The sequence below is a fragment of the Thunnus albacares genome, chromosome 16 (assembly GCF_914725855.1).
Source record: "Thunnus albacares chromosome 16, fThuAlb1.1, whole genome shotgun sequence".
Classification (NCBI taxonomy): domain Eukaryota; kingdom Metazoa; phylum Chordata; class Actinopteri; order Scombriformes; family Scombridae; genus Thunnus; species Thunnus albacares.
Genome location: NC_058121.1, coordinates 17,075,218 through 17,100,258, shown reverse-complemented (window position 1 = coordinate 17,100,258; position 25,041 = coordinate 17,075,218). Strand labels below are relative to the sequence as shown.

The 25,041-nt window shown below is 37.9% G+C and overlaps 2 protein-coding genes across 4 annotated transcripts; both read right to left on the bottom strand.

Annotated features, from left to right (window-relative positions):
• Positions 1 to 317: 317 nt before the first annotated feature.
• stum (stum, mechanosensory transduction mediator homolog) lies at positions 318 to 18,117 on the bottom strand. Of its 3 annotated transcripts, none has more exons than XM_044376677.1 (5): positions 17,792 to 18,117; positions 17,078 to 17,319; positions 6,160 to 6,342; positions 3,149 to 3,157; positions 318 to 895 (listed from the first exon to the last, which is right to left on the bottom strand). In XM_044376677.1, the coding sequence occupies exons 2-5, from the start codon at positions 17,286 to 17,288 to the stop codon at positions 861 to 863; spliced, it is 438 nt and encodes a 145-aa protein (XP_044232612.1). In that variant the 5' UTR covers positions 17,289 to 17,319; positions 17,792 to 18,117; the 3' UTR covers positions 318 to 860. The 3 variants fall into 3 exon arrangements, with proteins under 3 accessions (XP_044232612.1, XP_044232613.1, XP_044232614.1); XM_044376678.1 differs by having other exon boundaries at positions 17,974 to 18,117; XM_044376679.1 differs by lacking the exon at positions 3,149 to 3,157.
• A 4,138-nt stretch (positions 18,118 to 22,255) lies between these two features.
• LOC123000012 (C-C motif chemokine 13-like) lies at positions 22,256 to 23,859 on the bottom strand. Its single transcript, XM_044377442.1, has 3 exons — positions 23,691 to 23,859; positions 22,765 to 22,876; positions 22,256 to 22,638 (listed from the first exon to the last, which is right to left on the bottom strand). Exons 1-3 carry the CDS (start codon positions 23,821 to 23,823, stop codon positions 22,527 to 22,529), a joined length of 357 nt encoding a protein of 118 aa, XP_044233377.1. The 5' UTR covers positions 23,824 to 23,859; the 3' UTR covers positions 22,256 to 22,526.
• Between the last annotated feature and the right edge of the window lie 1,182 nt (positions 23,860 to 25,041).

Genomic DNA, 25,041 nt, shown 5'->3' with positions numbered 1-25,041 from the left:
GAAAGTTAAATATATTGTACCTTTTCTGAGATGGGATACAATGTCAATATTACAGCACAAACTGGAATGGAAAGGCCACTACAACAACCTGAAAACTAACAAAGTCACTCTTCATATATCACATGATTGTAAAATTCTTCTTGAAATGGACACTGAAACTAATACATCTGTTTTAAGTGAAGTGGCAACTGCTCCAGGGAGCCAGTGTCCAACTTAATGGAAACACTGCTGTGATATTTAATGCATTATTTAAGCTGAATACACCTGTCATGGCAATATTGTACATATTGGCTGAAATGGTCTACATTTACACATACATACATTTAATGTAATTCCAACTGGATTCTAACAAAATTCACAAGCCAAAGATACAGAAATACAAAATTTGCAAATCAATATCTTAGTTTTCTTACACAGTTATGCTGACAAATTGTCCCTCATTCTTCATTTACTCCATCATATTATGTAAGAAATAAGTATTCTGACATATGTTTGTAGTCAAATAAAAAATCTCAAAAACCATTGTAATAATTACTCAAGAAAATACAAACACATTGTTTTCCTTATCCTTCGTATCTCTGGTGACTCTGTCTTTGCTGTCCCATTCCTTTCACCTCATGGCGTGGTCCAAGCCAATCAGCAGTTAGCGATCAAATATTTTGTTGATAGATTTTTTTATTTCTTTCTTTTTCCATGTAGCTTATCCATTTTCAATGTGTCTCTGCCTCTCTCTGTCGTCCAGCGTTTGAAAGACAGACAGACAGCTACAGGTCATCACAAAGGTCAACATCAGGCGTCAGGGGGTTAAAGAGGTCAAACTGTCCATTAGATCCATCAGCTTAACATCAGAGCGACCTCTCTCAGACGTCTTGAGGAACACCCTGGTCTCTACAGCCTGAGGAAGTGGGTGGAGAGCAGACAAAGGGAGAGGGAGATATGGAGAAAAGAGAAAGACTTGAGTGCCTTTAGAACTACCCATTGTACAGTAAACTCTATTGTCTTGCTTTTATGACCCCAGGTTTTCTAAGAGCTACTTGCAATTACAAAACATTTATTTTGAACGTTTGACATTAACTGCCGTTCTCCATTTCATTCAATTGAGCAGACTGAAAGCAGAAAGGTTGGCAACAGCCAAAAAGGAGCTAGGCTGAAGGATTAAGCTTTCAAGGAGTTAACTGGTTATGTCTCAATTTAATAGTGATGCCTCTATATGAGACCATCAGCAAGAAGATTGGCTACTTTTCTATATAGTTATTCTAAATGCCTGTCCCCAGGTCCGATTTCCCGCAAAATCAGACAAAACGATTTACGGCATGCACACCAGAGGAACCTATGTTTACATTTTCCCAGGAAAAGTTACGCAGTGAGGAGTACGTCAGCCATTTAAAAGACAGATATGTGATATGAATTTACGTTGGTGGCTAAAACAAAGCTAACTTACTCACTTTGTTAGTTGAATGTAGCTAACGTTAGCTGCATTTATTGAGCAAAGGAGCACCACAAAGCTTTCTATAATTATGAGCATGATGACCAACATGCACCAGTCAATCGACAGTAGTTTGTATGAAGTTGAGAGGCTCGCTTCCAAAACAAATGCAGGATCTTTACGACATGAGGGGGTGGTGCTCATGGGAAATGCAGTCTTCATTCCGGGAAACACTACCGCTTTTGTCCACAGGGGGCGCCAAAATCAACACAAAATGAAAGTTCCTTGTAGTTGCTTTAAGTATTAGCCAGTCAGGTTTAGCCAGTGATTCATAAAGAAAAAAATTCTATGAATGAGCCAAAAACAGAAAATTGTATAATAGCCTCACAAAGCAAGTCAACAGTTTTTGTTTCATACATTATGATCTGGTGTGGATCAACAAGCAGGACAGATGTCATTTCAATGATATGACCTCTGGTCCTCTTATAACTCTCATCGACAGGAATCCCCCCTTTTAGTTCAATTTTCAAACAAAAACTCAGCAGCTGTTCAGTAAAAATCTAATTTCTTGTCAATTATCCACCAAATGTTTTGAGTGGAGGTGAATTACATCATCTAAACTACTGGTTTCCCAATTTTCTTTGGCTTGGGACCATTTAAATGAAGCAATGTCCACTTGTGACCTCATCACAGATTATGGTCTTATGGCATGAAATCTGAATTGTTTAACCAAATAGTGACTTTACCTTCTCAAATAGTTTGCTTTGAAGGATTTTTGGAGACAGTGAATATCCAGTATTTTACAAGCAAAAAGCAAAAATCAGAGAAAACACAGAAAAAAAACAAAAATATATATTTTGTAGAATGTAATTTTTTCTTCATTCTTATCCCTTTAATCATCTTGCATCCTTCATTGTTATCTTGTGACCCCTTTGAGGGTCCTGACTTGTAAACCACTCTCTATTGTTCATTGGTGCAATTATCAACAAAATGTTAGTCAGACAAATATTTCAGAGCCAAAACTGAGCTCATGAGTTCTCAGGGTCCACCTACAAGCTTTTACTAGAGATTTCAACTGTAGAACATTGTCTTCATCAGTGGATGAAGTTGTCATCTGTTGTCACGGGGCTTATATAACATGGTCTCATCAGCAGATGAAAGAGCTGTGCAAACTCCATCCACTGATCAATACAGTGAGATGTGTTTAATGTTCTTAAAAGCTAGTGAGTGTCCCCTGAGTTGGGATTGTTTTGTCAAGCTACTACTTCCAAGGTCAATACTGAACTTTGATGCTTAACTTTTAAGTCAACATGGATGAGAAGTCCTAAATGTGCAAGGGATGAAACCAGGGAAGTCAGTGAGCATGCTTGTTGTCTCCATGACAACCCAACAAACTCCATCCACTGATATGACAGATTTAAAAGCTTGTAAGTGGACCTTAATTTGGGATCTATGTGGTCAGACTGCTATTTCCGAGGTCAAGAATGAACTTTAATGCTTGTAATACTTTGTTAGTCCTGAACAGTCCAGATGAAAGATCATGAGAAAGTTCTAAATTAAGCTTTGTTATTGCAAGTATTTCCAAGCCTGGGAAATGTCGTTATCTGTTTTGGATATCTCGATATTTATGTCAAATATAGTCAAGATAATGATTTACTGTTTCTGCTGTATCAATTCACTGGGGAACTGTTGTTAGCGAGTAAATGAAAAAGAAACACCTACCGTCAGAAACTTTGGTTCATGAAGAAGGAGAGCAAAGGGAAGAGAGAAGAGACAAGACAGACATGTTAGGGATGATGAGTTCAATCGTTTGATGATTAATCTTTTAATTCAGAATATTTATGAACAGTTTTTTTGGGCAAAAAGAGACATTTCCATTGAGCACTCTAGTAACTTTCAAGGAAAAGCAACAACTCTCTTTCAACATGAGCTGATCTTGTGTTGATACGGATATATTACAAGATCAAATGAACACAAATACAATAACACAGCCCTGGTTTGCTGGATCGATAAGTGGAGAGATGGAGACAGGAATGGAGGGAGACAGGGCGAGTAAAACCGAAAACTGAAGAAGAATAAGGCGGACAGGGAGACGGGAGGGCGGGCAGAGAGTGGGAGGAATAGTGTGAGGGAAAGAAAGAGAGGGATATGGCAAGATCAAATAGGAACAATCATTAACTAGAGAGAGAGAGGCAGAAGGAAGGCGATCAGTGGGAGGAAGATAATACCATGATCATTAGATAGATGGAGAAAGAGAGTGAGGGAGCGGGGGAGAAGAGAGAGGAGAAGGAGGGGTGTTTGTAGAGAGTTTGTAGTATAAAAAGGAATACATCATATATGCAACACAGGCTCATTAGAGAGGAATGGAGGGAATGAGAGGAAAGGAGAAGACTGATAAACATGCCACATTATCAGAATGATTCATTTCATGGAGGAAGAAAGATGGAAGAGCTGAAAAGAGCTTAAATCATAGAGCTACAAAGATATTTATTGTGTTGATCAATGTGTGAATAATAATTGATCTCACAAGCAAACAGCATACATAATTTTCAGTACCAGTTCCCTGAGAAGCACGGCTGCGCTAACAGGAAAATGGTTTCCATATTCAATATAAATATTCAATAAGCTGCTAGCCGAGAGCGCTAACAGGAGTATAGATTTTAGCAGCAACAGTTGAATAAGACGTGTGCCCAGAGGCCTAGAAAGCAGCGGGGAGCGGTGAACAATACACACCAGGGGGGCTGCTCACTCCCACACACACAATTACTGTACCTCACACATAAAAACACACACAGATTCCTGAAGGCATGTACGTACCAAACACATTTGGTTGGGCACACAGGCAGCAATTACCTCACATACACGCAGTCATACAGGCACAAAGCAAGCACTGCTGCAGTAATTCAAAGGCTGCCTTGGCACAGTGAGAGAAAAGTGACTGTGTGTGTGTGTGTGTGTGTATGTGTGTGTGTGTGTATGTGTGCGTGTGTGTGTATGTGTGTGTGTGTGTCTACACTTGTTCATGCATCAGTGCCTGAGGAGAACACACTACTTTCTGACAGAGAAGGTAAAATTACCCAACCTCTCCATCTTTGCTCTCTGCATTGTATATCTATATCTATATCTATATCTATATCTATATCTATATCTATACCTATATCTATCTATATCTATCTATATCTATATCTATATCTATATCTATATCTATATCTATATCTATATCTATATTTTATATTCTATATGCGTATCTCTGCTCCATATTTCTTTCTTTCTTTCTTTCTTTCCTTTTGTGATCACCAGACGTAAATGATAATGCTGGCAATATTCCATATCTTTGTTATTGTCCACAAGTTCATCTTCGGTGTTGTGCGTGGCTGTCAGCCCCAAACCCACCCATCCCCCTACTGTAAATCTTGCATTATGCACATTTCCATGTCTATATTTATATTCTGGGGCTCTACAGGAATATTTTAGCATGACTTACAGTTAAAAATCTCCTTATTTATCTTACACTGACCCTTTATGCAGCCCCTCAGTTCAGCCTCTGTCTGAAATAGGCTGTTTTAGCTCCTGTCTCTTTAAGACCTCCCTCCTGATGAGCCCACTCTGTTCTGATTGACCAGCTTCCAAAAAACTGCCTCTTATCAGACTTCTGCATGTGCCGGAGGCTATGTAAACAAACAATAGTAGTCAGATTTCATTTCCTTCTCTCGCTCTTTTCTAAAAAACCCTGACCCAACTTGTCAAAGACTTAAGTAAATGTTTGTGCCCAAATTCGATTCAAAATATGCGAGTGGACAACATGAATGGACTGCCATTTGTTGGCATGCATGAACAATCTGACTTCAGTTCGATGGGGATATCAGCATGTTTAGAGCAGGCTGAAGCCCTGGGCTTTTATCTTACAAAGAGCATTTCTACATAAGTTCACCTCAAGTTTTGGAGCTTTTATTATGCTTAACATAGATATCCAACATTATACCAGTATAGAAATAACAGAAAATCTCAAAAAGCATGTTATATCTCATTATACACCCTAAAGTCTTGTTTTTGCTGACCCCCAGTGGTTTAACTTCTCAACTTGCTGCAATGATGTACAGGTGAACACCAGGATCCTGTGACATCAGTGTTGGGTGTTATTTTTTTTTTACAGCAGTACAACAATAGTGTATATGGGATTGACTCACAATAACTATACAAGTCATGTAGCTCTATGACACAGATGAATAAGATATATGAGGCTTTGGCTACACAGAGAATACCTGTTAGTAGAATCAATCAAAGTCATGGGATTTGTCAAGTATAAGAAAGATATAGAATATCACCAGACTTTAAATAACACAAATAACACAAATAACTTTAACATATAACTAACATATAACTAACATAACTATTGTCAGTTTCAGTCTTGTTCCCACTTCTCTACACTCTGTGGTAACCCTAACCCCGACCTTTCCGTTACACCAGACTTGACTCAATGTTTGGCCCAGACACCGAAAAAAGAGACATATTTTTAAGTATTACAATTTGATTTTCATATTGTAAAAATCATTTTACTTGTTTGGATCATCTTTGAACTCAGCCACCCACTGCATGTCACGTGTGAGACAGAGACAGACAAACAAAGAAAAGTAGACAACACAAAACTAAAAAAAAGAGAGAGAGGTGAAAAGAACAGAAGAGAAACAAAGACTGTCAAACGGAAAGATAAACACAGATGGACAAGTACTGACTTGCCAGGATGACCATGTCCATTCCCCAGAAGATGCTCATGATCCATCCAACCATGATAACAGCTGTCAGTATCTGGATGAGGGCCGCCGCCACGTTGAGCCAGAACACGCAGCACACACCTCGCTCTGAGATCAGCTCGCTGCGAGCTCCGCACAGCACTGTGAAGGCTGAGATGAAGGTACCTGCAGGACAGAAACAGCCAAAACATCATCATCCTCTCTGTTTGTTTGGGTAGTTGCCAGAAGAAAAAATTAAAAAATTAATGAGATAAAAATACTGCACGATACATTTAAAAAGGTTTTCTTTTGTTAAGGGGACTGATATGGTGACACCTCTGTTAACATAAAGACAGAAAGCAGTCTCCCTTGAAAATCAGTCAGGTTGATTTCCTGTGAGATAAACTAGACACCAGACCGCCAGTGTCTGCTGTATATGTACAGTAGGGCCTACTTGATGTCTTGATGGTATAAATGTAAATGACAAAATAAATAAGCATAAAAAGTGATTAATTCACCACAATGTTTACAATTATGGAAGCGGAGAAACAATCTCAAATAAATTGTATACATTTGCTGTTTTGCAGTGAATGAAAGCAGGAGAAGCTGAACAAAGTGGCTGTAGTGGAGTCATTCATCAACCAAAAGAAAAACATCTACTAAAACTCAGCGTGGACAAAGAAAGCTCTCCTCTCTCTCTATGTGTCTCAAAGAAATAACAGTGAAGGTTGAAGCTGCTCTACGCTCACTATTCACAAAGCATCCCTGAGTGCATGAGTCTGTGATTGAGTCGGGTGGGTTTTTCTGGTCACGGCGACATTGCTATGTCTATGTCTTGGAAATGAGACCAGGAAGACTCACACACACTGATACACACATCCACCGTTACCGAGCTGAAAACAGGATTATCTCCCTGGACAATACAGTACTCGTCCGCCTGAATGAAATCCAATATCAATCCTTATCCTGTTATCTGGAGAATCAGACCTTCCTGGCCCCTAGTTCATTGTACAGTAAATCCACTGTGTGTGTGTGAGTGTGTGTGCATGCGTGTGCTTTGTCACCTATAAGCACATGTGTGTGTGTGTGTGTGTCTCAGTGCACATTGATCAGATTATTTCATTACAGGAAGTTTCCATGACAACATTTCCTCAGGATGATTTTGACTGTCTAAGCCTACTTTATATCATTGACTACATTTTCACATTAAACAACCTTTATGTTAACTACCAGAGTATCTTTGGCATTGTCTCATCGACACAAACTACCAGGACTGTTTGATTCAGTTTGACATCCATCTATAACATAGTTGTGAATAGGACAAAAAAGCCACACACAAAGTTAACTTTTTGACCAGATTATTTGGCACTGTCTCCCTGACTGCATATTTCTTGCTCTGAGCATTTGTAACACACATCAGTTTACACTGAACATCTCCAGAATTCAAACTGTTTATACAGGCTTGATGGGATTCTGCATTTCAGCAGTTGGTGTTGATAATAGTGTCACTAAACTCTCCAGTCAAGATGTATTGAATAAAAGGGGACATCAAGTGTGTTTTTTGGTTCAGTAGTATCCCCACTTAGAATATTATAGTCTTTAAATAAGCATTCATTTAGAAAGTCTCACTGAGATCAAGATGTCTTTTTGTAAAACTGTCTGAATGTGAGGTGTTTCAGGTGATTAAGTCATTAAGTCTAAGAAATGTTCTCATTTGTGCACAGTCATATATTATTCATAGAATCAGCTGATGTTTACACTTTCTCTCTACAGGCTTTTTTTGTACTGCTTTTTTGCAAATATGAAAGTGAATACTGTGAACACTGAATGCGACACTAGAAATGCCTGGTGGGTGTTGTGTGCATGTTGGCCTTGGCCCTTCTCTTTCTGCTAGCTCCATTTCTTGTCACATTAGTGGAATTCATATACCAGAGCAAGTCGAGCAGGTGGGGGTGGGGGTGGGGGTACAAGGTTGACCTGACTGCCAGCTGCATCTTCTTTCTTGGGAGCAGGAAAGGCCAAAGTCGACTCATATGTATATATATGTATATTTATGTATATATAAGTTAGGTTCTTAGCACCTTTTTTACATCTCTCCACTATTTTCTCTGATTAACTGCAGATATACTATATTTAGACCATGATCTCTACAAATCTGAGCACACACTAAAATATTTACTTTCACATGACCTACATTAGCCTTATCTGGAGTGACCTCCAAAAAGTCAAACTGTGGAACAAGCAGAGACCCAGAATAGAAAGCAGACCTGGTAAACGTTTACATGTGGACATGAAGAGATTAATTAGATATTTACTTTTCCTTTCAAGCTTTAAGTCGATGCTCATTTCAAAGTATCTCACAGAAAAAGAGCAACAGCAGGCTAAAATGAGATTCCGCCCAGAGCCGATATGGTCTGATCAGACAGATCTGACAGAGAAATTTTGAGGTTGCTGAGGCCACACCCACCAGCAGATGCTCTGGCTGCCGGTGGAGCTGCCCACCTCCAGACATGAGCCGTGATTGACAGCAAGCTGGTGGCTGAACGGTTACACATCACTTCCATCTGAGTGTCTGGCATGCAAAATGGGATTTATATCACCTAACTTTCAGTTTTTCTGCGTGACTTTCCAATGTCTGTAATCACTGACAGCAGGTACATGTCAAATGCACCACTTTAAAGTCCAACTGAAATCACATTTAACCATCCCTCTCTGCAGTAAAAAATTATGTCAACATGTTTTTAAATGTATTGTTAATAGTTTTGTATTATTAGAATGAAAAAAAGGTCTTTGGGGAAATATCAGAAATGCTCCTTCTTGTCTCAGCCAGCATGTCAGTGTCTGCGTTTGATTGACATTACCTGGCAGGCTGCTGTTACACCATATGGAGACAAACGGATGTATCTATAAGTCATGGACAAGCAGTGTGTCGCTAACAGGTATTTTGAAAAGAAATGACTAAACTAGCATCTGACCAGACTGAAGTGACATTTGCAGGTATGTTTCATATGCTACAGCTGAGCAGCTAATTGGCTATCCAGCCAGCTACCAGATGTTAGTAATGCACTTTTCCTGGGTTAATTTTGTTTTGTGGCTGGTTCAACAAGTTAATGTGCAGGACAGGATGTGTGTTCATGTTTGTAAGTTAGATAATGTGAAAGCTAATAGTTGTTCAGAATCTGTGTCTCTTATGTTGTGTAGCCGGCTGCTATCAGGCTCAGTGTGACTAAGAAATGACTAAACACCACGTTATTGCTTTAGTCAAGATTTTTTTGAAATAATGTAAAACTAGGGGGTACAATAGTGGAATCGAAGAATATAACCAGTATCCGCTCATGATTATTTGCAATATGGATTCACCTATTGATAATTGTCTTGATTAATTCATTTTGTTGTTTGTCTATAAAATGTAAGAACATAGCGAAAAACCTCAATCACAACTTCTATCATCTTTAAAAACCTGGTTTTGTCAACCAGCAGTTCAAAACCAAAGGCATTAAAGAAAACAAACAATTATTTATATAACAAGAACTTGTCACCACGAGTGACTCCTTTCTCATTGCACATAGTAATTTGATCAATTGCTAAATAACAAATATTGATTAAAGCAGCTTTAATTTTGACAATCAAGTTAATCAACTAATTATTTCAGCTTCAATGTTCACTTCTACTGGAGATCAATAGAAAAAAACCCACCAGCCACACCGACATCAACATCAGATTTCTGTGCTTTCTCATTATGAATGTGTCTGTAATCCATAAATAAATCATAACAAAATCATCATCATCTCTTTGTTTCATGAGCAGTATTTAATGAAACAAAATAATTCATAGCTTGAAGCATGCCAATTGTTGGAAGTTGAAGGAAATATTAAAAAAAAACAAAACATTGCATGTAATCTTTTGTTAATATGAGATTAATTCTACACCACAGGCAATATTGAAGCAGCAGAAGATTTGTATTATTTGACTGTTTCACATTTAATAGCTGCAAACCTCTCACAGAGCCTTTCATACTGCTCAGGTTGTGCAGACTTGGTTTGAAGTTCAGGTCAGTTTAGGGGTACGTATGTTAAGGTTAGGGTCAGGCATATGGTGGTTATGGTTAAGGTTTGGATAAGTCTCCAGGAAATGAATTTAAATCAATGTAATGTCCTCTGAAGTGATGGAAACACGACTGTATGTGTGCATGTATGTGTGCCTAGATATAACCCAGACTAATGACTATAATTACACAGAGAACTTCACAAAGCACCCACTGGCAGTGTGGGAGGTTAATGATGGAGTGTGAAAGACAGAAAGAGAAAGAGAGAAAAAGAAAGACGAAGAGAAGGAAAAGACGACTTTAAAGGAGAGAAAAAACAGGGGCAACAATAGACAGATTGGGAGAAAGGGGAATGAGAAAATTGCATACTGTAGCGACAGGTTAACAGAGACAGATTGGGGTAAGAGCTGCACAATGCCAATTTTAGGCATGAGTATGTTTTCTGTTTTTTTTGTTGGGTTTTTTTTTACATCATGCCAGAGTCAAGTTATTTTCCTCAAATCCCTGAATTTAACCCTAAATGTAACATTCTCCTCAAACCTCCACAGTGCTGGAAATCATCTAAGTATATTTACTCAAGTACTGTACTTAAAGATCCCCTCCAGACATGTATTAAGACATATAAAAATACTCTTTGGAACAATAATGTGTGTCTGATATGTTTTTTTTCCACAAAAAAGGATAATTATCATGTTAAAATCCTTAAAATGGCATCTACTCCTCCTCCCTCATTAAAAATTCAAAATATCTATAAATATGCAAATATTTTTCATTTCAAAAGTTTTCTTGCTGGACACAAGATGTCTCCTACCTCACTATAAAGTCCATTCTCAGTGTTTGTGCACTGAAGGCTTAAAGTTTCTACATCACACTTGTGTAAGTTTCATACTGGACCACGATTGGCTTCGAACTAGTTGTGATGTCACAAATCATTCTCGTAGGCCCACCCCTAAACTTTCCACTTTCAGCAGATAAACGTGAAAACAGCCTTCTAGTGTCAAACTCTGCACATATATTATTCTGCACAGCGAAGCTCAAACATCCAACTGAAGGAACAAGAAGAAAAACATACTTTCGAGTGGAGGAGGGGGACTTTAAGTACAACTTTTGAGCACTTCAGCTTCACTGCATTCCAGCAGGAAAAACATCATTATATTTATTTGACAGGAGTAAAGGACTGGTTAAACCTTTATTTAACCAGTAAAACCTAATTGAGATTAAAAAAATCTCTTTTTCAGTGTCTCGTGATTCAATGAGAGAGACAAACAAACAACATAAAACAGGAAATAAATCTCAAAATAAGTCATAATATCAGAGTGAAAAAAAAAAAAAAAAAAATATATATATATATATACATATATATATATATATATATATATATATTACATCATAGAGAAAACCTCAGACTCCGTAAAACAACCCAACAGCTATCTATATATATCTATAAGGAGACATCTCCAGAGGTGAACTACTTCTCATAGGGACCAAATTTCATCTGGCATATTGACTCTTATGATAAACTCGAGCCTTTTGGCCCCTGACGACATCTCCTATCCCTCACTGAAACCCCTCTGGGATCCGGCTCTTTCATAATCAAGTGGACATCCTCTTTTCTTACTCGTTGCCCAGACTCTACACATTCAGAATACATCCATCTTTATCCATACAGTTGTCCTGGGTGCAGTAACTGGTCACGGATGAAACCGACAGCATCCTGCAGATGATCGTACTGCTTTCCTCTGAAGAATCAGGCATCAATAATAATAATAATCCAATAATAAAATATATAATATAATACTCACAGGACCATTTCCTTTCTGTATTATAAGCACTTTTATTTGTGATGCCGAAGTAAATTTAGCTGATTATACTTGTGCTTTTACTTGAGTTAGGGTCCTCCCCCTCCATGAGCCTAATCATAACCCTAAAACTACACCTAACTCATAATCCCTAATCATCAAAACCCAATTACGACATCAACTGTGACCTTTGACCTACAGCTAACCCAGAGTTAATTTGGTCAAAATGAGGACCAACAGAAATATTCTCACTTTGCAGCTTTTTCCTCAGGTAACACTTGGTCCTCATAAAGACGAAGAAGTCCCAAAGACACACATCCCCATACACTTGCATCCAGAGGCAAGATGTCAACATGACCCAGTAAAGCCATGTAGTGTCTCCAATATCACAAACCATCAATCACACACACGTGTGCACACACATAGACGCACGCGTGACCTCTTCCACCCACACACTCAAACTGAGGGCTAAATCATATATTCACTTTATCTCTGTGTGTCAAAGCCTCACACGTTCCAATCCTGTTATGGCAAAGAATGTAACACAACTTGTGAGCTGCAGTTTCCTTTATGATTAGTATGTGTAATTATTTAGCCCTAGACTGTTTAATCAGTTTAAACTGCACTCACCAGTGGATTTTTACTCAGTCTTTATTACATTACAGGGACAAGCTAATGTTTGTAACCAAGCACCGGACCTGAGGCGACAGAGCCTTCTACATAGCTGCCCCCTCCCTCTGGAACTCTCTGCCTAAACACATCCGAGACCGATCTGTCCATGTTCAATAATTAAAACTCACCTTTTCAGAACTGCTTTTAATGTGTGTTTAATATGTGTCATATGTTTTTTACTGTGTTGTTTTCTATGCTATGTGGTTTTAGCTTTTAGTCTATGATATATGCTTTGAGTGTATTGTTTTTCTATGATCATTTTAACTCATGTAAAGTGTCTTTTAGTAGCCTGAAAAGCACTCAATGAATAACATGTATTATTATTATTATTATTGTTATGGCATTGTAATGTCAGAAAAGATGTAAAGTTGAAACAAGCTGACTTGAAAGAGGGAGGTTGTCAGATTAAATCCCCCTAACTTGCTTTAGAGCTCTCGCTGTCAAACAACTCATTATCGATGTATTTGTGTATTTTTGAGGCTCACTTAGAAGAAAATCTGAATTTTAACCCTGAGTAGATCCTGCTAGATGATTAGGTATTTTTGATTTCTGAACTCTTGTTTGTTTGTTTGTTTGTCTGGAGGGGAATTTTCCTCATCACAAACAAAGCACATGTGAAATGTATGCTTTAATATGTGAAATGTAAAATATGAAATTACAGAAATTCATCATGTGAAATGGTGGTTAACAATGTGTGACTTTGCATCCTTTCTTCTACCAACAGCCAATGTTGAAATTATGCTTCACATGTGCCTTTTTTGTAAGGTGGATACTTATAAGAAAATACTACAATTACTACAACAAAGGATATTCAGCAATCTGAAGAAGAAATAATGTGTTTAGAAAGCCCAGTTTTTCCAGTTCAGGTGAGTTTTAAAGGACCAGTGTGTGAGATTTAGCGAGTTCTATTGGCAGAAATAGAATATAATATTCATAAGTATGTTTTCATTAGTGTATAATCACCTGAAAATAAGAATCTTGGTTTTTGTGTTACCTTAGAATGAGCCCTTTATATCTACATAGGGGGCGGGTTCCCTTCCATGGAGGCTGCCATGTTGCACCGCCATGTTTCTACAGTACCCAGAATGGAGAAACCAAACACTGCCTCTAAAGAGGGCTTTTTGCATTTTTTGTGAGTTTTGCAGCCACCGTAGGTTCTCCTACATGCTTGGAAGGGGAAGGGAAGGGTATTCAGTTTGTTGCAACCTTCATCCTCACCACTAGATGCAACCAAATCCTACACACTGGTCCTTTAAACGTTCAGTATTCTGGTAAATGTTTCTGAGCAAAAACAAAACCATGCAGTCAGTCATAAAAGTCTCATACAGTATTTGTCATTTTACACACACACATTCATGTGTACTCTTTTTGTATACGTGCATATGTCTGTGTGTATTTATTTATACACCTGTGTGCGCATGCAAGCAAGCAGGAGTTCGTGCTCTACTCTTGTCCAAATTCAATTACATATTTCTAATTTTATTTTGGCTGGAGGTTGAATAGAAAAAGATGCTACTTTCAGTCTCGGTCAATTAAACCCAAACAGCATTGACACACACACGCACACATGCATTGTGTTCATTTCAGTCAGTGTTGTCATGGCAACCAGTCAGCTATTCAATAAAAATGTCAAGGCATTCAGGCAAACCTACACACACTACTCACACTGTACACACACACACACACACACACACACACACACACACACACACCTGGATGAGGTGTTGCCTTGATGCTTTTGCCTTGATACATCTAAAACCATTTTAGTAGGGAAAATACCAAAAAGAGCAGATAGTGAAGGAGAGGGGAAGAAGAGATGAGAGAGGACAAACACTCACACACACACACACACACACAATTACTCTCCAGAGAGTTTAGAGGTGAGGCACGGAGAGGACACATCATAGGTTATTTGGTGATGAACTCAGCTCTGAGTGATCACTATGGAAACATTAGTCTCATAATTCCTTCAGAGAAAAGATCTGAATTTGTGTATCTTTTCCTTAATTTTTGTTCTCTGTATGTTTCTCTGCTTCTTTTTTGTCTCTCTTCTCATCACACAATGTTTTCTCTGTCACAAAATGTGACTTTCGCATGTTTAGTTGCTTCATATTCTGCTGTTCCTAAAACTGAGCCTTATCTGTGTCTTAACAGTATATACATGTATGCATTTATGTAGCAACGGTGTTGTATTAGTATGAATAGGGTTTAGCGACTGTGGATACAGCACAGTGTGTGTGTGTGTGTGTGTGTGTGTGTGTGTGTATGCTTCAGCCTGGCTCCACAGGCTTTTGTTATGTACAAAGTGAGGATCAATGTATCGTTCAGGTTTTTACGGCATCACGTGAGTGTGTGTGTTAGTGTGCGATAAGCTACCAGATGTTGTTACATAATCTTACAATACAGACACACATGCACAGACATCCAACCAAGAAGAGGATCAAACTGTGGAAATAAGAAGGCAAAGGCAACAGAAGGCAGAGACATCCTAATAATACAAAATGATCTGCATCTGTATTGGCATCAAAGTAATGTTAGAAAAATAGACACATTTTGGAGAGTACCTAAATCCTGAGATAATTAGAGGTTTAAACAAGAGTGAATTATGCAGAGTTTAAAGTGTGTCAGACTCAACACTGCAGTTATAGCCATTTGAACTCATCATGTTCCTGTTGTGTGTTGTCAAAATCCAGTTGCAGTTACTCATTGTGCCCAACAATTACGGTAATTTATGTCAAATTGACCATGCTAACAAGCATTTAGCTAGTTACACAAAAAGCAGCATGGGAGATACATATATATATTTAAAAATGACAAATTCATAACCTTTTTGGGGTCATAAAAATATATTATCAAACATCTTATGTATGCAAAACCAAAGTGAAAATGTAAAGTGCCTGATAATGACCACATGGTGGCGCTATCTACACCAGCAACTAATCAGTTCTTCCCAGACCAAGCATTCAACTACATATGATTATAATCTGTTGAGTAGTTTTTGGGATACTCTGCTTAACCAATGAAAAATCAGACAGACAAACAAGACAGAAAACAGAACTTCCTTCACAGAGATAATAATCATCACCTCACATACACTGAGTATTATAGTAAAGTGCAGTCGGCATGCCTCTGTGTTTACATGTGCACACTGTATTAAAGTGTACTGTATGTGTTGTGGTCATTTTCTCCTTCTGTACTGACAAAATATGACAAATCTGGTGATTAGATAAACAATAAATAGCTTTGCTGTAGAGTGGATCATCTTCTAGGATCCTCTGGTAGATATCAGTTTATCATTGAAGGCTGTATATGTAATAACTGTATAATGTCTGTACTTTTCTAGTATTGTTTCATGTCTTCTAAAATGAGTTACATGTTGCTAAATTCACAACACAACACTCAAGTGTCACGTTTTCTACTCAAGAAAATGATGCAAATGTTTAGTGCACCCACAGTGATGATGTCTCCGCTTGCTGTGATGATGTTTTCCGCCCATAATGACGACACCGCTGATGGATTTTTGCACCCAGAGTGATGGCATATCTACCTGCAGCGATGACATCTGGACTCCACATTTTCTGTGTCTTATCACCTGGCAGACTGTGGCTGTGTGTATTTGCACCCTGACACTCCTATTTTAACACAAGGCGTGAACGGGGTCTCTCACTATCCTTCATGTGTGTGCATGGACACAGAAAAATACACAGAAATACACACTCAGAGGCAGATTGAAAGGTGAAAAATAAAGGCTTTTCTGTTCTGGAGCTTGTGTTTTACTTTAAATAATAGTTTTTAATGCCCTTGTGTTATTTTAACACGTCCTTTAACGTTAGGAGGGCTTTTAGATGCAATTTTTCTTCAAACACAAATGAAAATGACTCCCTCTAATGGTTGTACAATCAGTGATCAAACTTTAGAAGGAATCCCTAATGTGCTTCTGGGCTGAGTAAATGTGTGTGTGTGAGAGAGATATTAAGTAAGCTGGACATACTGTAGCACAGGGAGCACAAATTAATTCTAGCTGGTTATTGCCTGAAAACCTTTCATGCAGCATTTGCGGTCCCTGCCCACATGCATCACAGCTATAAACTCCCCATGGTTGTGTGGGTACTCCAGTTTCACGACCAACCCAGTGTCCAGTTTCACTATTTTCAACCCTGCATGTTTACTTTCTGTCACATTTGCTCTCTTCATCATACCAATACATTATACCAACTTTTATGTTTTCACCAGTTTGTTTATTTGAGTTTCTGTCTATTTTTCAGTTCAGAAATCACTGCCCTTCTACTAGAAAGTTAGACATTTGGCTGCTTTTATAATAACAGTAGAAGGACACAGTCCCTCATGCATTATGATGAATTCAAATGAATCAAAAAGAGAAGAAAACAAGAGATTTCCTACTCACCGAGTCCAGGTATGAAGGTGTTGAGAAACAGACAGATGACGGCTAGAGGGAAAGGCATTGTGGGTATTGCAGCCCTTAGGGGTCCCTTCTTCTCCCGGACTTCCACCACCACTCCCCCGCCTGCTGTATGAGCCCCGGCCATGGCTTTGGCCCCAAGATTGTCCCCGGTCTTAACACGCCCCTGCTCTGTTCCTCCCTCTTTCTGTGCCATCTCGGTTTCTTTCTTTTCCTTTGTCTTAAGACTGAAAATAGTTGGTGATAAGCAGGTAAGTGATTCTCTCTCTCAGTCTGGTCTAAGCTTATTAGTGATTCAGTAAAAGAAAGCAAAAATAATCAATGCTTATCGATTATGCAGTACATCTCAACATTTACAAGTCACCACCTATATAACATTCAATTAATCATTAAAACACTAAATAACAACATCAACATGATATTCTATTGTAAAAGTATTAAATTTATGGTTAAGTGAAAGAAAAAATCAATCTATATTTTTTTGACAATGACTAGAAATATTTAATTCTACTCCAGAGCAATGGATTGAAATATTCTGTGATGCTTTCTTAAAGTCAACTTTAAAAACATTCAGACTTATCCACAAAACATAATTTCTCTTAAAAGCTTGAAGCAATATTCGGGTAAGTTTCAGTCTTCCCTGGAGAACAGTTATTAATATTTTTTTCTTAGAGATGCTGAAATTCCTTTGAAAGTTACCTTACAGCTGTTTACATTAAGTCCCACCAAGAAAAAAATAGTTTCTTGTTGAAATCTCCACACAAAAATCCCTTCAAGCCCTTAAAAGTGACCACACTGTCTCATCAGAGGTCAGTGATATCTGCCATTTGTCTCCACATCCAACATGTTCTTAAGGAATGCTGAATCAATAACAGTTCCACCTTAAAATTGTTCAGAAAAATCCTCAAAAGATGTACGTCTCTTTTCAGCAATTTCTTGTGAACTTCTTTCTTTCTTTCTTTTTCTTTCCTTCTTTCTTTCTTTCAGTCAAATCACGCTCAACCCACACACCTCTCCAAGACAGAGAAGAGAAAGTGCACACAACAACCCCCCTTTTTCTACTACATCTCTCTCTCTCTCTCTCTCTCTCTCTCTCTCTCTCTCTCTCTCTCTCTCTCTCTCTCTCTCTCTCCTTCCCTCTCTCCCTCCCTCCTGCTCCCCATCCTTTCCATTTCCATTTAAAGGAACAGTACGCCAATCTAATTATACTGTTCAATGAGATCACATTCAACAAGCTGTAATTTGGTGCATCAGAACAGATGAATAAAGTTTATGCTCTGAAAGAAGCATTTAAACTCACATTGAGATCAGTTTATATGATAAACATTAAAGGATTTGGCTTTATTTTTCTTATTGTCAACAAACCTCATGTGCAGAGCCAAACAAACAATGAATCAATCCTACTTAAAATTCCTTCATTATGAAGAGTATAGGGACCTCAATTTGTTTAGAAAAAGGCTCCAAAGACTGATTATGGCGACAACGTCTTCAGTCTTGGGAGAGTAGTTCCTTGTGAGGCAGACGTCACTGTGCATGAGCATGAACACCTCCCGACTTTGAACTGAAGAAAAAATTAAAAATGTAGTGCAAAGTCAAGGGGTTGTTGTATGTAGCACAACAAGCTGGTAAAGCTCTGTAAACGGCGTTCCTGTGCATGTGCAGTGGTATACAAGGAACTACTCTCCAGAGACTGAAAACGCTATCACTGTTATTAGTCTTTGGAGCTGTTTCACCGCAACAGTATGTCTCAATGACGTGTTTTTAATAGTTTTTGGACAATAACGGAGGTCTGCAGCACAGAGGATACGATACATCAGGATTTTGGATACACACACAATACTTGTAGGATCCTGTAGAAAGTAGGACTGATTCATTGTTGGTTTGGCTCTGCACATGAGATTTGTTGACAATAAGAAAAATATAGAAAATAATCAGCCTTATCCTTTAGGGACAGGCTTGAATATGTTGGCCTCATGTTAGATTATAGTGTTGTTTGTTTGCATTTATTTAATTTACATGACATTTACAGCCAGTGAACAAGCATTTTTTTGCAAATAAAAACAAAGTGAACAGAAAGAAAACATGTTTTCAAACTTAATTATGCATATTAATCAGTTGTATCAGTTTGTAGTGATAAACACACTGATATTGATTGATAAAGAAAAAAAAACATGAAAAAAGAAAAACCAAGAGGATGGAGAGAGACATATTTCAAAAAATGAGAGGGAAAAGAAGTAAAAGGAAGCCATAGGATTTAGTGGATGAAGGATTAAAGAAAAATATAAAAATGAGCATCTGGTGGTCAAGATGATGGAAAACAGAGAGGACAAGGGGGAAAGATGGCTTGAAATGAAGAGACAGTTGGTGTTAATATCTCAGTAATTATTCATACAACCCAAACCCCTATAGATCAGACATATCTCATCTACCCACACCCAACCTTATCTCTGACTTTCTTTTCATTTCTGCTGCTCCTTCCTCACTTTTTGACCTCCTCCTCCTCTTCAAAAAAAAAGAAAGAGATAAAACACAATGGAAATTGTACGTGTCTCTGTGTCTCATCTTCTTCTTCTCTTCCCCTTTCTCTCATATCCATTTGGCAACCCAGGAAGCTGGAGGTAATTATACCGATGATATTGATCTCTAGGTTTTTGGTCTCTCTCTACCCCCTCTCTTTCTCATCTTTCTTAATTTATTCTCAATTCCCAGTTTTAATTTCCTTTTAATCTCCTTTGAAACACATAAGATGGCTGCCATAGGAAGTGGTTTTACTGTATTTTGTCATGCAAAGCAGCGTTATCATGTGTGTGACAGTGCAGGATTCTAAGAAATCTGGACGGCTGAACTCCATCATCATTGGATTGTTCAGCCAATGTGCTGATGCTTATTACCATGACAACGTGACAGGAAAAGTTATATGACAGCCATCTTAAAGTGACAATTTGGTTTTTGCTGTTAAGGAGTTTCCCAGGAAATGTAGCTACTCTGTTTGAGTTGTGATAAACAACCAGCATTAAACTGGTGATTTACACTCTAATTTCTCCGTACTGCCCTTAACGGTGAGCATCATAATAACCCTCTAATCGTATGTGTGTGTGTGTGTGTGTGTGTGTGTGTGTGTGTGTGTGTGTGTGTGTGTGTGTACGTGTGTGTGTGTGAGTGACAGGTGTTGGTCTTGGCACATGCTGTCACACTTTGTTGCTAAAATAAAATATTCTTGCACATTCGACTGCATGAACCTCTCTCCTCCTGCCCTATCTTTGACTCTTTCTCTGTCCTGTCTCTTTCTCCTGCAAACACACGCACACACACACACAAGCACACATACACACGCATGCCCGCACGCACACATGCACACACACACCCTCTCTCTTGTTCTCTCAGGGTTTAATTTATGTTGATCCCATCTGTCAGGAAAAGCTGACATCACACACCGGTTATTTATATACGTATGTGTATTCATGTGTTCATGTTCCTTCTCTTTATTTCTCTCAGTCTCCCATAACACCACATGAATTCCACATACAAGTGTATCACTGTGGTTTGTGTCATTATTATTATTTTTTTTTTTATTACCAAGATAAACAGCAGGAGCATCCTACAAAGGCAAAAACATCCCTTGTGCTCACCAACATAGAAGCTTTTTCACTCCAAGGTCACTGATTCATTATTTCAGGCTTCAGTGATCATCACAGGTGTTTTGTGTATCACTACATCTTGAAAAAATACCAAATATATCTCAGTAGACAGGCACAAACACACATTATTGACACATTTCTGTAAAGGAAGTAATAGCCCATTTCTAACTATAGTCGAATGTAGTGAATTCATTGTGAAGTCAGGTGAAATACTTCAGGCCTGTGACTGTAATACCTCAGGCTGCCTGCTTGTGTCCTAATTTCTTTCTGCTACAGGTAGGTCACGCTGACAGACGGGTATAATATGCAAATTTAATAGGACATCTCCAAGACTCCCTTCCTGGTCTCATGAATAAGTACCACAGCAAATCCTCCAGACAAAAGCTCAAATGAGATATGGCTTGAATTTTATTTTATTCATTAACAGTGTTGTCATTTAGCCCCTTTTAGCTGAATATTTGCTATATTGATGAATTGCTTTGGTGAGTTACCCATGTCTCCGACCTGATTCTTTTCTTCATTAATATGCAAATCTCTGTAGCAAGGTTCTCCAAAATCTAATCAGACCATCTCCTCTAATGGGTCACCTGTGGTGCGAGTATGAAGCTTCAGTCATAAGCTTTTATTGCGTTCATAAGCACCTGCATCGAATGAGGCTGATAACGCCCATTCAATTGAATGATGGCATCCGAAACAGGTGTCATAAGATTGTGTGTGTACACATACATGTAAAATAGCAGGGAGGGTGGCCAGACATAAAAATAAAAAAAAAAATCTGGGTCTGAAACTATTTAAAGGACTGGGTGATGATGTCACTGACGTCATTTGAGGTGTCATTTTGAGGCCGGCGGACGATTTTCAGGTCAAGTTTGTGCAGAAATTTTCCAACAAAGAGCAACGAGAGTTTCATGAATGTTGATCACATATTTTAGAGAATGTTTTTACCATTTGGACCCTGTTGGCTAAGTCTGCACCCTCATATAAGAAGATTTTAGTTGTCATGTTTGCCCTGGTACTCCATAACTGAGTCTCACAAAGATGCATTTGTCAAGAACTTCATTAAAAGTGATATTAAAAAAATTCTCATTTTGATGCAGTCCACCCTAGAGCCATAAAAGCCCAGCCTGGAAAACACAGTGATCCATTTTTGGACCTTGTTGAATGTGAGAGAAGACAAGAACGACATCTGCTGGCCACAGAGCTACACCAACTGCAAATTAAGGAGTGCAGCTGAAGAGGAGTGATGATCACTTATTTGTACAGAGTTAGAAGAAAATGATGTATTTTCAAATCATTCTCAAATGCTTAATTTGCTCATGTCAGTCTAAAGGGTTGAATCTGCTGAATGCGTGACTATCACACCCTTGTGGTGCAGATCTGGAGCAGATGTGGTGCAGTTTCCTGTGGCTTTATCAAATAGAAACCACAACACCAACGCTGATTATATCTAATGTTTCTCTGATGTCTGATATAAAGTCGTACAAGGACTTACATGGCCATTTAAAAAAGTGAAAGTGAAAATAAGTATGATATATAAAGCATTTTATTAGAAAATAATATTAGTATCTGATTTAAAATGTCATAGCTTATATGCAACCTTCCAATACATCACTTAAACCTTCAACTGCATTGAAATAAACATACAAACAAGAAGTTATCTCAGGTTATTTTGCAGTTAGTTTTAAGCTCATTGAAAAGTACACTTTAGAAAAGTAGAGAAAGCTTTAAAGATGGCTGGATTAAATGTTACCACTACACAACCGCCTCTTATTAATACATTGGATCAGTTAGTGGTTTTAACCAGAGCTGGATGCTTTTGCAGCCTGGGAATCTTTCATCTTGATGATGTTCCTGACCCACTCCACAGACGGGTCAACACAGAATACGGCGCCACTCTTCATTGTAAAGCTGGAACAGAGACAGAGATTTTTTGAGACATTTTATTTAAAAATGATCATGGAAAGCTTATTTCTGAAAAGAATCAGATGTGAACTTATAAGGTTTATGTTTAATAGCAGGAGATGTGACACTCACAGCGCGGCTTCCATCGGACACATTTTGTCTGTGTATTTGTAGCTCATCACCTTTCTCTTGGGCAGGAGTTTGGAGTAAAACTTAAAACAGCACTCATCCGGGCCAAAGCTGCCTGAGAAAGCAAGAAAGAGACAGAGAAGTTATGAACAGACATTTATGGGTTTTCTCTTTACTCTTTCCCAGCTGAACATTTTGATAAGTCACAAAAACAATTAAATAACTTAAATTATCTTAAATTATTGGTATATTTGGGAAAAAATACCAATTATATTATATTATATTATATTATATTATATTATATTATATTATATTATATTATATTATATTATATTATATTATATTATATTATATTATATTATATTATATTATATTATATTATATTATATTATATTATATTACCCCCATGTGTTTAAATGCCAGTGTGTCTTTGGTTCTGACCTCTGGATTTGTTAGACATATATAAACTTGCAGTCAAATACATTTACATATATAAAAAAGTACATACTGTACACACACACATGTGGAAATAAACACTGTATGATGGATAACGTACATGTAGTGTGTACTGTATACACACTTACAGACCTATATACAAATATACCCAAGTTTATAAGACAACAAAAACTTTTCCTAATTGCCCCCATGTCTATGTAACTTAAATATAAATACATACATACATCTACAGCTCATTTTTCCACTTTTAATTCTTTGTAGAATATTTTTTCCTTCCAAGACTCAGAAATCAGACATTATAAACCTTGTTAGGCCTTTAGTGAGTAACTTAACTTTTAAAATTATGGAACAGCATTATTTGTTATTTTCCATCAACCTTTTATAAGACAAGTTAGAAGATAACACTTGATTGAGGGAAATTCATTCTTTAAGAAGTTATTACAAAAACAGGATTGCAAATGCAGTCAACTTACTTTGAGATGCTTCGACAGTGAGGGATAAGAGAAGCACAACGCAGGCTGTCAGAATGATGGAGCTCTTCATCATCATCATCTTGATTGTTGGCGTCTTTCTTCTGCTGGTGGTACTCTGTCTGTCTGTCTGCATCGCTCGAAGTCCCTCACTTTTATTATGCTGCTTCTGTGTGTGTGTGTGTGTGTGTGTGTGTGTGTGTGTATGTGTGGTTAAAAGCAGGGGTAGTAGCAGGTAGCAAAACAGGTTCCATGACCATACCCTGAAACTACCCATCGTGCAAAAAAAAAACCCTGCGGCCATGTGGTCAACAATTCTCAGTAAGAACATGAGGCAGAGGAAGAAGAGTGAGGGGAGGGGAGGAGGAGCGTAGTAAGTGAAAGAGCATATTCTATGTGATAAAAAAATATATATGCACATCAGTCAGTCTATATGTGTGTGTGTGTGTGTGCATTTGTGCATGAGTGTGAACGTGTCTGTGCAGTATGCAGATGCATACTGCAAAGATGTGGGTTTAAGCTCCTCTCTCTATTATTGCTTCATGGGTATTTTTTTTTTTAAAAAAAGAAATGATGACAGGCGATGTGTAGATTAATGACATTCTATCATCCTTAATGTTAGTAATGTGTGCAAACACGATGGTCAAGGTCTATTTTAAGAAGTAGTGACAAAGCCTCATCAAAATCGGTCACTCTTCTCAAACTTTACAGTGTACGTAGATCATGCTAACTTTTCTTAGACTGGTTTTTTATCACTACGTTTCTTCTTTGTCACATTAGACTCATTTTACAACAGCAGGTCCTACAAAGTAGTTTTTATGACAATGGTTGTTTATTTATTGTATGTATAGTATTCTCTTTTTCACTGCGTTTTTTGTGAAATTAGAATGTGAAATGGTAAAAGGAGCATCTGTGGTGGATGATGGGGGACAACATGTATGGGTATTTTTGACTATATAGATGCTCTTGATGCTGTTTACACATTATGTCCTTTTGAATCTTGAAATTTTCTGAACATGAGGGGGGTTTTGGGGTATACGTTAGGGATGCAGGATTCAAGGGATAAGTAGATTTTTGGGGGATCAGAAAAGCACAGGAGTTACTGTAACAGCAATTAAGGGCTTAAAACCAGGTGTACTCTATTAGAAATATTATTTTTTTCTCAACTACAGAGCATAACACATGTAACGTAACCTAATATAGCCACAGTGTACGTCAATATCGAGTGAAAAGTTTAAAAGCTGGTTCAGCTGTGGAAGAAAATGCCTCCCTAAATGTCAGATTATCACTTCACAATTTAGTTGTATCACTAATCTGTATTTGACCTGTTAACTCAATACAGATCTGGATGGTT

Bases quoted from the DNA above. Each gene is read 5' to 3' on its own strand.
- stum (XM_044376677.1), bottom strand. From the start codon at position 17,288: ATGGCACAGAAAGAGGGAGGAACAGAGCAGGGGCGTGTTAAGACCGGG. The intron at 6,343-17,077 runs GTGAGTAGGAAA...TCTGTCCTGCAG, and splicing joins CACCTTCATACCTGGACTCG to GTACCTTCATCTCAGCCTTC.
- LOC123000012 (XM_044377442.1), bottom strand. From the start codon at position 23,823: ATGCAGACAGACAGACAGAGTACCACCAGCAGAAGAAAGACGCCAACA. The intron at 22,877-23,690 runs GTAAGTTGACTG...TTGCTTTCTCAG, and splicing joins CACTGTCGAAGCATCTCAAA to GCAGCTTTGGCCCGGATGAG. The intron at 22,639-22,764 runs GTGAGTGTCACA...TCTCTGTTCCAG, and splicing joins TGTCCGATGGAAGCCGCGCT to CTTTACAATGAAGAGTGGCG.